Source organism: Chrysemys picta, chromosome 8 (assembly GCF_011386835.1).
Source record: "Chrysemys picta bellii isolate R12L10 chromosome 8, ASM1138683v2, whole genome shotgun sequence".
NCBI classification, from domain to species: Eukaryota; Metazoa; Chordata; order Testudines; family Emydidae; genus Chrysemys; species Chrysemys picta.
The window spans coordinates 55,326,258-55,337,888 of record NC_088798.1 but is presented as its reverse complement, the minus strand read 5'-3'; the positions used below and the strand labels follow the sequence as shown (position 1 = coordinate 55,337,888).

Below are 11,631 nucleotides of genomic sequence, written 5' to 3'. Positions count from 1 at the left end.
CCTTTGCTGAGCGTTGTGTCGTGCTGGGGGCAATAGGGGCACAGTGGGGTGGGGAGGTGTTAGTCCCCAGAGCAAGGGGCTGGAGTGGGGAGGGGTCAGTCCCTGCAGTGTGGGGCCAGGACCAGGGCAATAGGGGCATGGCGAGGGTCAGTCCCCAGAGCAAGGGGCCGGGGCGAGGAGAGGAGGGTTGCCAATTTTGGTTGGACGTATTCCTGGAGGTTTTGTCACAGGACATAATCTTTAATTTAAAATTAACCTTTAATTCCTGGAGACTCCAGGACAATCCTGGAGGGTTGGCACCTCTAGGGGAGGGCCGGTCCCTGTAGGGAGGGACCAGGGCAATTGGGGAGAAGAGGGGGTGGACGTGATTCCACTCCCACCCCCACGCGGCAGCACCACCTACCTCTTGGAGTCCAGTCTGGAAGCCAGCCACTGTTAAGCGTCAGCAGCTGAGCAGAGAGCAGCTCCTCCATGTGCCTCCAGCCACAGCTGCTGCTCTTCCCACTGCCTAGTGGCAGAGGCTGGGTGGCGCACCCAGTCTCCATTAGTGTCAAGAGGCCTGGTAACCGGGTCAGGGGCCCAGAGCAATAAGTCTCCGCTTGCAATCCTGCCCACTGCCTGGTGTTGAATCCCAGCCCAGGCTGGGCGAGGGCTTCGCCAGACTTGCTGCCCTTTAGAGGGGCCCGGGTGGATTTACCAGCTGCTGGGGGAGATGATTTTGATTGAGTGGGTCCTTTGCACCTGAGCCAGGTTGGAGCTAACAGACACTGCAAAGTTCCCTGCAGAGCAACAAGGATCCAAGTCTTCTCTGTGCTGCGGGTTCTGCCCTAGCACATGGGGTGCAATGGGGAGGCCGGTGGGATGGTGTATCCCTGGGAGCCCTGGTTGGGTAGAAGTGCCGGACACAGATCCGGCTGGAAATCAAGTACCAGGCTGAATCCTCCATGGATGGAAGTTAGGAGATCGAATCCTGCAGCGGTGACCATACCCAGCTTGGCCTGCAGCCTCCCACCCGGCCCTTCCCCACGCTTTCCAGCAGGTGCTGGGCTCACCTTGCTGCACGGCTAGCTCCAGCCCCTGGCAGACCCCTTCCTTCCTTCAGCTATGGGGCTCTTGCTTCAGCCCCCCCCCTTCCCCGTCTTTCAGCTTTGGGGCTCTGGCAGCAGGCTCCAGGCTTCAGCCCGCACCCCAGCTTCAGCTGCAGGGCTCCGGGCTTCCACCCCTCTGAATGGTGAGGCTCTGGGCTTTGCCGCCTCTGGATCCAGCCATAGGGCTTCATCCCAGAGCAGCAGGGCTGGCCTTACTATTCACCACAGTCAAAAGGCAAGGGGCGGGGTGAGCCCAGGGTGCAAGCCTGGGGAAGGGAGCCCGGGGCAAGGTAGGGGGAGTAATGGGGCCCCAGGGGGCAATGGGGAGCCTGGAGGAGACATGGGGGGGGGGGGGCGGCAGAAGCAATGGGTGAGTGAGATCAAGGGAGGCAGTGGGGACCAAGGGCACTAAAATACAACTGTACATTATTTTTATTATTGAGTCTGAAAAAAAACGCTACATAAATAAATTACAATGATTTGGAAATGTGGAATGTGAGAACTCCTGCTCTAGTCCTGTGACTTGAATACACCAATCCTTGATATGAGTGTACCCCCTATTCCTGCACTGTGTGTATATAGGCATCATTATGTTTCCCATTCCAAAATGAATCCCTCTTGTTGATATAGTTTCTAATTATGATGCAAGAATGTCTGAGACAAAATATCTGACATGCAAGAGCCCCGTCAGACAAGTGTCCCCAGAGGACAAGTGAGCAAAGACTACTGAATTTTTTCTTTCCTAGCCAGGTTTCTTGACCACCAGCCAGTAGATCTTCCTAAAGAGTGACTCTGTATATCCAACTTTGAATCCTAAATGCTGCTGCACCAAATGTATTGGACAAATTGTTTGACACGCTCATTAGGGTCTCTCTTGCCTTCCCCCAACCCACCCAAGCAACATAAAACAGACAGGCCATTAAAGATTGCTATGGACATCCAAAACTTACACATGTTCTTAGCAGAGGTTCAGGACTTCCCATCTTGGTCCTTGTAGCTGGCTGACCCTCTGCTTGGGTTCAGATGTAGTAGTTTTGAGTCTCTTGCCCGGGCTCCCCTCCAGGAGCCCCCACGCCTAAGCAATCTTACTGCTCCCAGCAGTTCAGCTCACTCCTGGAGTTGTTTCAGAGCCCAATTTAAAGTCTCTAGTCGCTGCCAGCGCTTCCCAGGTCCCACCGCAGGTTTCTGACTGGAAGAAGCCCTCTAGAACCTTCGCCCATATCGAGTTTGTCATGCCAATCTGCCCCAAACAAGGATGGGGGCACATGGAAGAAAAAGGTTAGCAACTGCCTCAGGCTGAGCTCCCCCTGGCTATGGGAGCTCATTAGCAAACCTGGCAGGTTCCCTATTCGGTGACCAGTCTCACCCTATTCTCCCCGCCCCTATTCTGTGGCCAGTCTCACCCTTTTTAAGGTCCACTTCTCTGGGTGGAGCATGTTCTGCAGGTGTGCCTAATTGGTGCTGCCTGAGTGCAGGAATGCTTTAGACTTTCAACTCATGGGATGGGGGCATGTCACATCACAGTCTTCCTCTCCCTTCCCTTTCTGCAACTGAACCTTGACTCCCACTCAGAGTGTTGAAAGGGCCTCCTCTGAGTAGGTGCTGAGCTTCATCCTCTCTGCCCAATTTACCCCCACAGGAATGCTGAAGAACTCCCGAGTCCTAGGGTATTTACATGGCCTTGTAACCCACCCACTTGTCACTCACTCTCCTTCTATACAGGTGCAATAAGAACGGATTGTCCAACCGAGTTTATTCCAGATTTACGTCTGTATCTGGGAATACGGATGACAAAAATCTCAGTGTAAAAGACAAACAAATCCAATAACTGCGTATATCAGATAGGGGAGAAAGCAGGTACAGTTGAAAAAGCATCGACATGTGTATTGTGAATAGATACAGGAAAATATATTCACTCCTGCCAGCCCCCACGCATCAAAGCTTCTGCACCAGTGCTGTGCTGAATCTGGGGCCTGACCCTTCAAAGCCTTACTTACATAAGTAATACTTACTCCTGCCAGTACTCCCTTTGGCTTCAGTGAGCCTACTCACAGGATTCAGGATTACTTACAATCGTAAGATTTTGCAAGATCAGCTCCCTGGTTTCCATACCACATAGAAATAGTTCCAGACTCTCATAATGATGTAGCATTAAAATGAAAACGTATGAGATTACCAAGTGGATGCATTAAATACACCTTGTAAATGTTTCTACAACTTCTAGTGAAACAACTGCTTATAAAACAACTATACAACTGTATACTTGGGCCTGTCACTCATCCAGCTGTTACCGGTATTTATGTTTGCCACATTTAAAAGAAAAAGGCCCAGTTTAGTTAGTTTTCAATCCCCACTACAAAGACAGATCTCAAGAGAGAGCTGGAAAGCTGCTCTCTGGGGAAGAAAGATTAAAGAGCCAATGCTGGCGTCGAAGCTAGGACTCCCCTCATGGCAAGTTGTCTTTTATGCTTTTAAACAAAAAAAATGCCAGCCTATTTGATAACTGGGATTGGTGGGCAGAGCCCATGGGAACAAAAGGACCTGCCTCCTCAGGTGAGAGGGAAGCCAAGCCTGACAGTGAATACACAGCACAGGTACAGGATGGAAGTGTGATAGAATGTACCCATATCCACACCTTATTGTAATAATCTTTGTACAAGGTATGTCTTGTAAGTATCATTTGAAGACCCATAATTTGCTGGTCAATATTGTCCTAATAAAATGTGTGTGGCAACACCATATGTGAAGTTACATCCTACAGGGAAATTGTGTAATTAACACATGTTCCAAATTGTGGTTTGCAAACAGGTCTGTCTCAAACAAAGGAACATGCGCTCTGCTTAATTTGCATTTTAGCAGTAAACAGAGCCATCAAGCAGGAAGGGAGACAAAGGACTGGGAAACAGGTGGGAAAACCAGCAGGGAATATCCTGACATATAGACACTCTGTCTCCTGAATATCAGCTGGAAATGTTTTCCAAGAGGGGGACTCAACGATAGAAAGAAGGACTAAATGCTCCAAGGGACCCCCTCCTGCTCCCTCTTTCTCTGTCCATCAATTAACTACACCAGAAGGGAGAAAGGAAGCAGCCATTGAAGAGAGGAAGGGGTCCTGACCTAAGTTCCCTGTAAGCTGCACGGCCGCGCAGCAGCCTATTTAGTGATGCACGGGTGCTCAGGGAACCCGCCGCAGCTGGGTGAGGGGCGCCCCTTTGCCAGCCCAAACTCTGCTGCAGCCCGGACCTGCCATGGCACTCAGCCCCAGGTGCGGCCGGAGCAGCCCAGACCCCGACCCAGGCCTGGCCCGGACCAAGGCATGGCCTGATCTGGTGCGGCCTGCACCCAGGTGCAGCTGGGGTGCCCCTCCCCCAGCCTGGACCTGCTGGAGGAGGGGCACCTATCCTGCAGCCCCAGACCTGGCACTTGCCCTTCTAGCACTTAGTTCTTCCTTTCCTCAATGTAATTGTCCTCCACGAACCCACTCAAACATAGCATCTTTACAGCTGAGTGCTTCAGTGCTGAATCCAGAGATCAGATCCACTGACTGAAATTCCAATACCCTCTGCCCACCCAGCCCCTTCCCCACTTTGTATGACACTTTTTGGCAGCTGAACGAAATGGTGCTGAAAAGGAAGTTAGTCAATGGGATTCAGCCATATAACCTGAAGTGATACAACATGCTACAGTTGAGAAAGACTCTGAGGGCTTGGAAAATGTCTATGATGCTGTATGCTGCGTAAACACTTGTAGACATAAACTGTCAATTCTGGAAATAGGTTCAGGAAATACTCCGAGGGCTCCTTGATTATTTCCTTGACCCTGAAACAGAAGAACAACAATTGATTTTTCACTTGGGAAGCCTACCCTGCTAAAAAGTGTCAAAGAATCAGAACAAATGGTCAGGTTTCCCCATTTCTTTCCCTATAGAGTGAAAGCCATTTCAGCAGCTTTCTGAAAACAAGAGAGAATTTCCTAGAAATGATTAATATCCATTATCTCTCTGATCTGACACATTCTGCCTTTTCCATTCTCTCCCACTATCCTATTTCCTAAACCTCATATAGTCTAATCATCAAAGCACCTTAATAGGGCATGTCTTCACTGCAGAGATAACATGGATGACTGGAACCTGGCTTAGCCCCTCTGTGTGTTGCTAGGACTTCTGGAATCATATCCTATGGTTCTTTGTGCTGCAGTAAGCAGAGCTGCAATACGATTCTTCCCCAGTGAGTTGTGGGAGAACTTGTCTGTCCTTCTGGGCCCACGTGGGAGGGTTTGGAGGACTATCAGCACTGCAGTAATTTAGCCTGACTCCTCACCGCAAAGTGGGCAGAGGAGCATGGGCTAAAAGCACCACTGAACTTGGGAAACGAATTTCCTTTGTGGATGGGAGGAGAGGCTAATGGCCCCATGGAACAAGAGCTGTTGATCAATGGGTGACCACAGTGATGATCTGGAAGCAAAAACTAGTTACCAGAAGCATCTTGATCATGTAAACTGCCTTTGGGTGGTGAGCCTGGGGTTAACTAGAGTACCCAGCCTGGCACTTAGTATAGTGACTTTCATAATATGATACACTGTATCCACATAACATTATTCTGTGCAACTACACAGCACTGTGCTGCTGGAGGAGCTATCCTTCATAACCTGGACACGCTTTAGTTTACAACATGCTGGGGTACCAGGAAACGCTCTTTTTCCTACCCTCCATATTTTTACCCTCCTAGAATGGTAGCATGTCCTTTTGAAGAAGGGATTCCTGTCTTAAACCTACCGGGACTTGCAGCCTTTTACAGTCAGACAAAGATTCCTAGGGACTCTTCATCCCTAGAGTCTGAAGCAATCACTTACTTTTCTTCCTTCTCGTCAAAGTGCTCGCCCATATTCCTGATGAACTTCAGTAGGTCCGTGACATAGTTTTCATACTGTTTCTTCTTGTTCTTGTTCTGGTTCTTCTTGTTGTTGTTGAAGGGGTTCAACATGCTGTCCAGAACCAATTTGTCAATCTGAAATAAACACTCTGGATTATTCCATCCCATTCACACATCACAAAATACAGCCTCCCCTGGCTGCAGTGGTCTCACTCTGCAGAAATATCATGCACACAAATTTCTCATAGATGGAGCAATATTTTATGGCACTTATATTAAAATGTATGCTTAACAGCATACAAAATTTCTATGGTTTTATCTGGTTTGATTCCTATCTGGGTTCGCCAGGGTGTGGACTTGTTAATCTTCTGGACACAACATATCTCTTTCCCAAATGCCCTTTTCTTTGCACAGGTATTTGGGGAAAAGCAGGGCTGAGAGATAAAAGGACATGATTATTATTATGGCTGTCATCATGATTTAGGGCTAGATCTTCAGGGGTGTCTGAGTTCTACTGGGTGAGAGGGACAAAGGTGGTTTTGTATCACCTTTCCACTCTCATAGTTGTGGCACTATTTGGAAAGGTCCATATGGACTACAATACTGTCCGAGGATCCCCAGAGCTCAGAGTACCCTGGCCATCCTCATTTCCACTCCAGCAATGCTCCCTACCACCTGGGGGCTAGGAACAGGTGTCAGAGCTGACTACATTGTTTTTATGACACCTGGATATCTCTATGTCCAAGAGGAATCCTCGGTTATTCCATTAGGGCAGCCCTCCATCCCGTGTACACCACGGAAGAGTCTGAAGGGGACAGAACTGGGGCAGAGGATCTGGGTGGTACACTGTCCAGCTGTGGTTTTTTACTGTGCTGAAACTGTGAGGCACATGGGCCTGGGATGGATGCCTATGCTAGTCTTTATATATTAATGTGTTAAATAAGTGAAAGCTCTCTAGAGGCTTGTCTATATTAGAAAGTTTTGTCACTTTAACTACATTAGTATAATTAAAGCAGCAACCTACCCCCTGCTGTGGACAGTTATATCCATAGAAAAGTGCCTTGTATCAGTACAGCTTATTCTGGTTCTGGAAGCAAAATAGGCTGTATCTGTATAAGACATCTTTATTCTGATGTAACTGTGTCCACATTAGGGCTCATACCAGTACAAATACATCAGCTAAAATAACAGCCCTAGCCGACAGTTATTTACCCAGATACAACTTTTAAGTGTAAACCAGGTCTAAGATTCTTCTGTACTGCACTCATTGCCATTGTTGTCAAGCACCTTCCAAGCTCAAATGCTTTTTAACAAGTTCCTTCTTTTTTCCTCCCTTTGCACACCCTCACAGCCGCAGTCCAACACAGGGCAAATTACTCTAACCGCCTTCTCCATTTAAAAAGCTTGTCCCAACTTAAGCAGCGAGTCACTAGGGCGATGTCTACAAACCACTCTCTGGAAGCTCCGGGTACACCACTCCAGCAGACAGTGATGGTAGTTTTTAAATCTCCTAGATTTGGTTAGATTTTGCCTCCATGTTGTCTGGATAGGGATGGAGTTACACTTCCAGTTAAGGTTTAAAATGGGGCCTGTAAGTCCTATAAGAAAGCTTTCCCCTTGTGCATCCACAGCAAAACAGCTTACCTGCTCAGTCCACTGCTGCAAAGGGTGCTCATCACAATTCAAAGCTTTCAGAATCTCACTCTGATTGTTGTGATGCTTGGTGTTGCGTGTTTTGATATCGCTCTCATTCCCAACGTCTCTCAGGAACCTGTACCTGCTGTGGAATCAACGGCACATTGGGGATGCTCTGCTGCACTGCACAGAATGGGGCAGCTTGCAAATCTGCTGTTTGAGGGTCTGTAATTTTCATTCATGGTACTTACGTCTGCTTGCTCCAGAAAAAGGGATGTTGGATCAAGTCTCTCAGCAGGTTCTCAACTGGGCTTCCTTCATCAGGGAAGACCAGACTTTTCCTAAGGTCTGCAATCTCCACATAGTCCTGCACATCCTCTGGACAATTTACATCCAAATTGTGTCTATCATTTTCCTCAAAGGGGACCTTACCCACTGTTACAACATACAGGACCAGCTTTCTGAGCGCCTGAGTATGAGAACAAATGGCTGTTTCATTCCAGGGCACACAACCTCCCACCAAAGAGAAACAGAGACAGAGAAACTATCTTCTGAAATCAGCACTCTGAGTGTGTGTATGCATGTGTGTACGTGTATGGCAGCAATCACTTCATGAAGTGTTTGTATTAGAGAGCCCACCACACTGAAAGCGTAGAGCAAAATCAGGAAGTGATTTCCAAGAGTCAGAGAAAATCTTCGTTCCTAATCACTCTCACTTCCTTGTACTGTGGTCTCTTGTGCTATCAGAATTTCCAGAAACCAAGCTGTTACACATTTCCTTTTGAATATGCAGGAAGATCAGCTGATTCGCCCCAAGAAAGCAAAGAAAATAAATGAATAGAAAGAAGGAAGCAAAAGACAAAGGGTGTGAGGGGTAGTTGGAAACATAATATTGGTTTAATGGAAAGTTACCTTCAGGTCTTTGATTATAACATCATCCTTCTGTCCTTCACTCAATCTTTTGCTCTTATCAAAATCCGCTAAGCGAACTTTACCAGCAGCATCTGACAAAATAACAGGAATAGTTAAGCCTGTTGTCTGTCTGTGTGTATGTTGCGCTCCTTTTCTCTGGTACCTAGTTGAATTATTCGCATGACCCCAGAATTCTCTGGTAGATTATTCAGTGGGATGACCTGATCTCTCAGTAGGAGGGCAAAACTAATGTGATACTTATGGCTGCTGTACTACATGAGCAATAATGCACACACATCCTCTCTGTGCATAAAGATCTCTACATTGTGACATATACGGTCAGCTCTATAATGCCTCGCTTTCTCAACTATGAGCAATAGGAGAATAGAATAAGAATGATAAGAGCACACAAGCTAACCTATCAAAATATTACGTGGGTGTAGATCCTGATGGCCAAATCCAAACATGTGTAGTTCTTGAACTGCCTCAAAGAGTGTCTTAAGAACACCCTTGCAATTCACTTCATTCTCTGATGCACTCAGGTGTTCTTCAAGGTTCTTCTCACAGAGCGAGAGGCACAAGTACAGGCAGGGTTTCTTTTCCTCAGCACCAAAAAGTTTTACTAAATGGTTGCTAGTCAGACATTGTTCAAGGCACATTTTCTCTTGTTTAGCAGTTTCTGTGCCAATGCAGAATATCTTCACAGCCACCTCTTTCCCATCATAGAGTCCCAGGTAGATGCCCCCTTGGGAGGTTCTCTGAATCCTGAAATCATTATGTTGGAGGATTTTAAGTTTTCCAATCATAGGACGATACATGTTGTAGAGAACCTTCAGCTGCTCTCCCCAGCGTTTGCTGGTGGGTTCCCAATCTTGAGGTTGACTTGGACCAGCCTTGGCGCCGTACTGGCGAAGAAGATCTGCCATTTTCTTATTGTATTTCCTATTGACAATCCCAATAAGGTCCCCAAGGTCAGTCCTTGCCCCCCTTTCACACAGTAGCTTTGCTATTTCATAATAGTTTTTCTCTACAGCGATCATCAGTGCTGTTTTGCCCTCTCTGTCAGCATCATTGATGTCAACTTCATTCTTCTCCAATAAAGCTTTCACCAAATCCAGACTTCGCATCTCGACTGCCAGGATGAGGGTAGTTTTCCCATGTTCATCTCTTCTGTTCACATCAACACCACAATCCAGCAGGAAAAGAACTATCGGGAGAATTGACTCCTTTGTTTTGTTATCACTTGGAAGGAAGGCATGGATTAAAACATTCCTGTCCTGGTTGTCGCAGATGTTAATGTCAGCCTTCATCTCATTGACAAGAATGTTTACGACTGAGAGGTGGCCCTCCCTGGCAGCATCCATCAGGGCTGTTGCCCCCCCTTTATTCAGTGTCCTTTTCTCCTCGTTAACCACCCTCCGCAAATTCACATCTGCCCCATTATTGTACAAGAATCTTAAGGCATCTTCATTCCCATACCAAGCAGCCTCCATAAAAGCTGTGAAACCATTGTCATCATACTCATTGATTTCTGATCCCTTAGACAGGAAGAGCTCTAAAAGTCTCACATTTCCCACTATCCCTGCTACAAGAAAGGGAGTGGCACCGTTTTTCTTCCTAGCACACGGATCAGCACCCTTCTCCAGCAGAAGATCAACGATCTCTTCCTGATCACCCCGTACAGCGTTGTGCAGAGGTGTCCAACCACCTTCTACCTTGGAATTAACATCTGCTCCTTCCTCCAACAGCTGCCGGACTGTCTCTAGTGAATGGTTTCGGACAGCATTGTTTAGCAGAGAGGGTTTGTCTGCTGCTGTTTCATTTCTGGAGGTCGATGCCTCCTCCTGGCTGTTACCAGTGGCCTCCATGACTGTTAAGATAAGTGGCTGTGCTCTTGTTCTGTGTCCCTTTCAAATGGAGATTCTTCAATAGAATGTACTTCCTGGGCTCACCTTTAAGATGGAAGGCACGGATTGGTCAGTGCCTTTGTTGTCGGCACATGAATGGAGTTTTGCTCATGAAGTACACCAGCACTATCCGGCTCCAAGGGCTCCATGCTTCACATATTCCACCTGATTAGCAAAGAGAGAAAACAAACCTATTTACTGACTCTTAAGACTTTACAGTTGTGCTTGATAGGCTATAGTTAAGGCTACATTTTAGTCACGGGTATTTTTAGTAAAACCATGGTCAGGCCATGGGCAGTAAACAAAAATTCACGGCCCGTGACCTGTCCATGACTTGTACTATACCCCTGACTAAATCTTGGGAGTCCTGCGGGTGCTGGCGGGGGGGCCATGGGTGGTCATGGGGGGTTGGGGTGGTCAGGGGGTACTGGGGTGGGGCCTGCAGAGGCTTGGGGGGCAGCCTTGGGGGCATCGCAAATGCTCGGGGGGGACAGCAGGTGAGCAGGGGGGGCCTGCAGGTGCTTGGGAGGGTGGCTCAGGGGGGCACTGTGAGTGCTGGGGGGGCGGCGCAGGGGGAACTGAGAGTGCTGGGGTGAGAGTAGCCCGGGACCCCTGCTGGTGCTGGGGGACGGGGAGGGTTGGCAGGATTGGCAGTCTCCCTACCCTGCTTCTCGGAAGCAGCAACATGTCCCTCCCCAAGCTCCTAGCGCTGCTAGCTCCGCAGCTCCCATTGGCCAGGAACCACAGCCAATGGGAGCTGCAGGGGCGGTGCCTGTGGATAGAGGACATGTGCAGAGCTAGGACCTGAGGGAGGGACATGTTACCACTTCTGGGGAGCCCCGCCCCCCCAAGGTAAGCGCTGCCCTGAGCCCTCACCCCCTCTCGCGCCCCAACCCCCAGCCCTGAGGCCCACCTCCCCGACCCAAACTCCTCCTTCTGCTATTGGGTGGGGGGAGCAGTGGCCTAAGACTGCCCCAGCAGCAGCCAGTGTGATGTGCCCAAGGGCTGCCGGAGCTGCTCAGGCAGCTCTGGAACCAGCGCACCGGCCGCTGCAGAAGTCATGGAAAGTCACAGAGCCATGATTTCTGTGACAAACTCGCAGCTTTAGCGAGACTCTATTGATCTGTAAGAGACAGGACAGTGAAGGTTATACCACATGGTTTTCAGAGCCACAAGTGATTGTGTGTGGGGGGGAAGGGGGATTATATCAGATGGCCT

The 11,631-nt window shown here is 48.5% G+C and overlaps 1 protein-coding gene across 8 annotated transcripts in view; it reads right to left on the bottom strand.

The window, feature by feature from the left end:
* Positions 1-1,504: 1,504 nt before the first annotated feature.
* LOC101946660 (2-5A-dependent ribonuclease-like) overlaps positions 1,505-11,631 on the bottom strand; it is a 66,024-nt gene continuing 55,897 nt past the window's right edge. For all 8 annotated transcript variants that reach the window (XM_065554489.1, XM_065554482.1, XM_065554486.1 and 5 more), the window contains 6 exons: positions 8,925-10,578; positions 8,507-8,598; positions 7,846-8,063; positions 7,604-7,739; positions 5,940-6,094; positions 1,505-4,907 (listed from right to left, as the gene is read on the bottom strand). In XM_065554489.1, the coding sequence (XP_065410561.1) occupies positions 4,769-4,907; positions 5,940-6,094; positions 7,604-7,739; positions 7,846-8,063; positions 8,507-8,598; positions 8,925-10,374 (2,190 nt within the window). In that variant the 5' untranslated portion in view covers positions 10,375-10,578 and the 3' untranslated portion in view covers positions 1,505-4,768. The remainder of the gene's footprint in view (positions 4,908-5,939; positions 6,095-7,603; positions 7,740-7,845; positions 8,064-8,506; positions 8,599-8,924; positions 10,579-11,631) is intronic.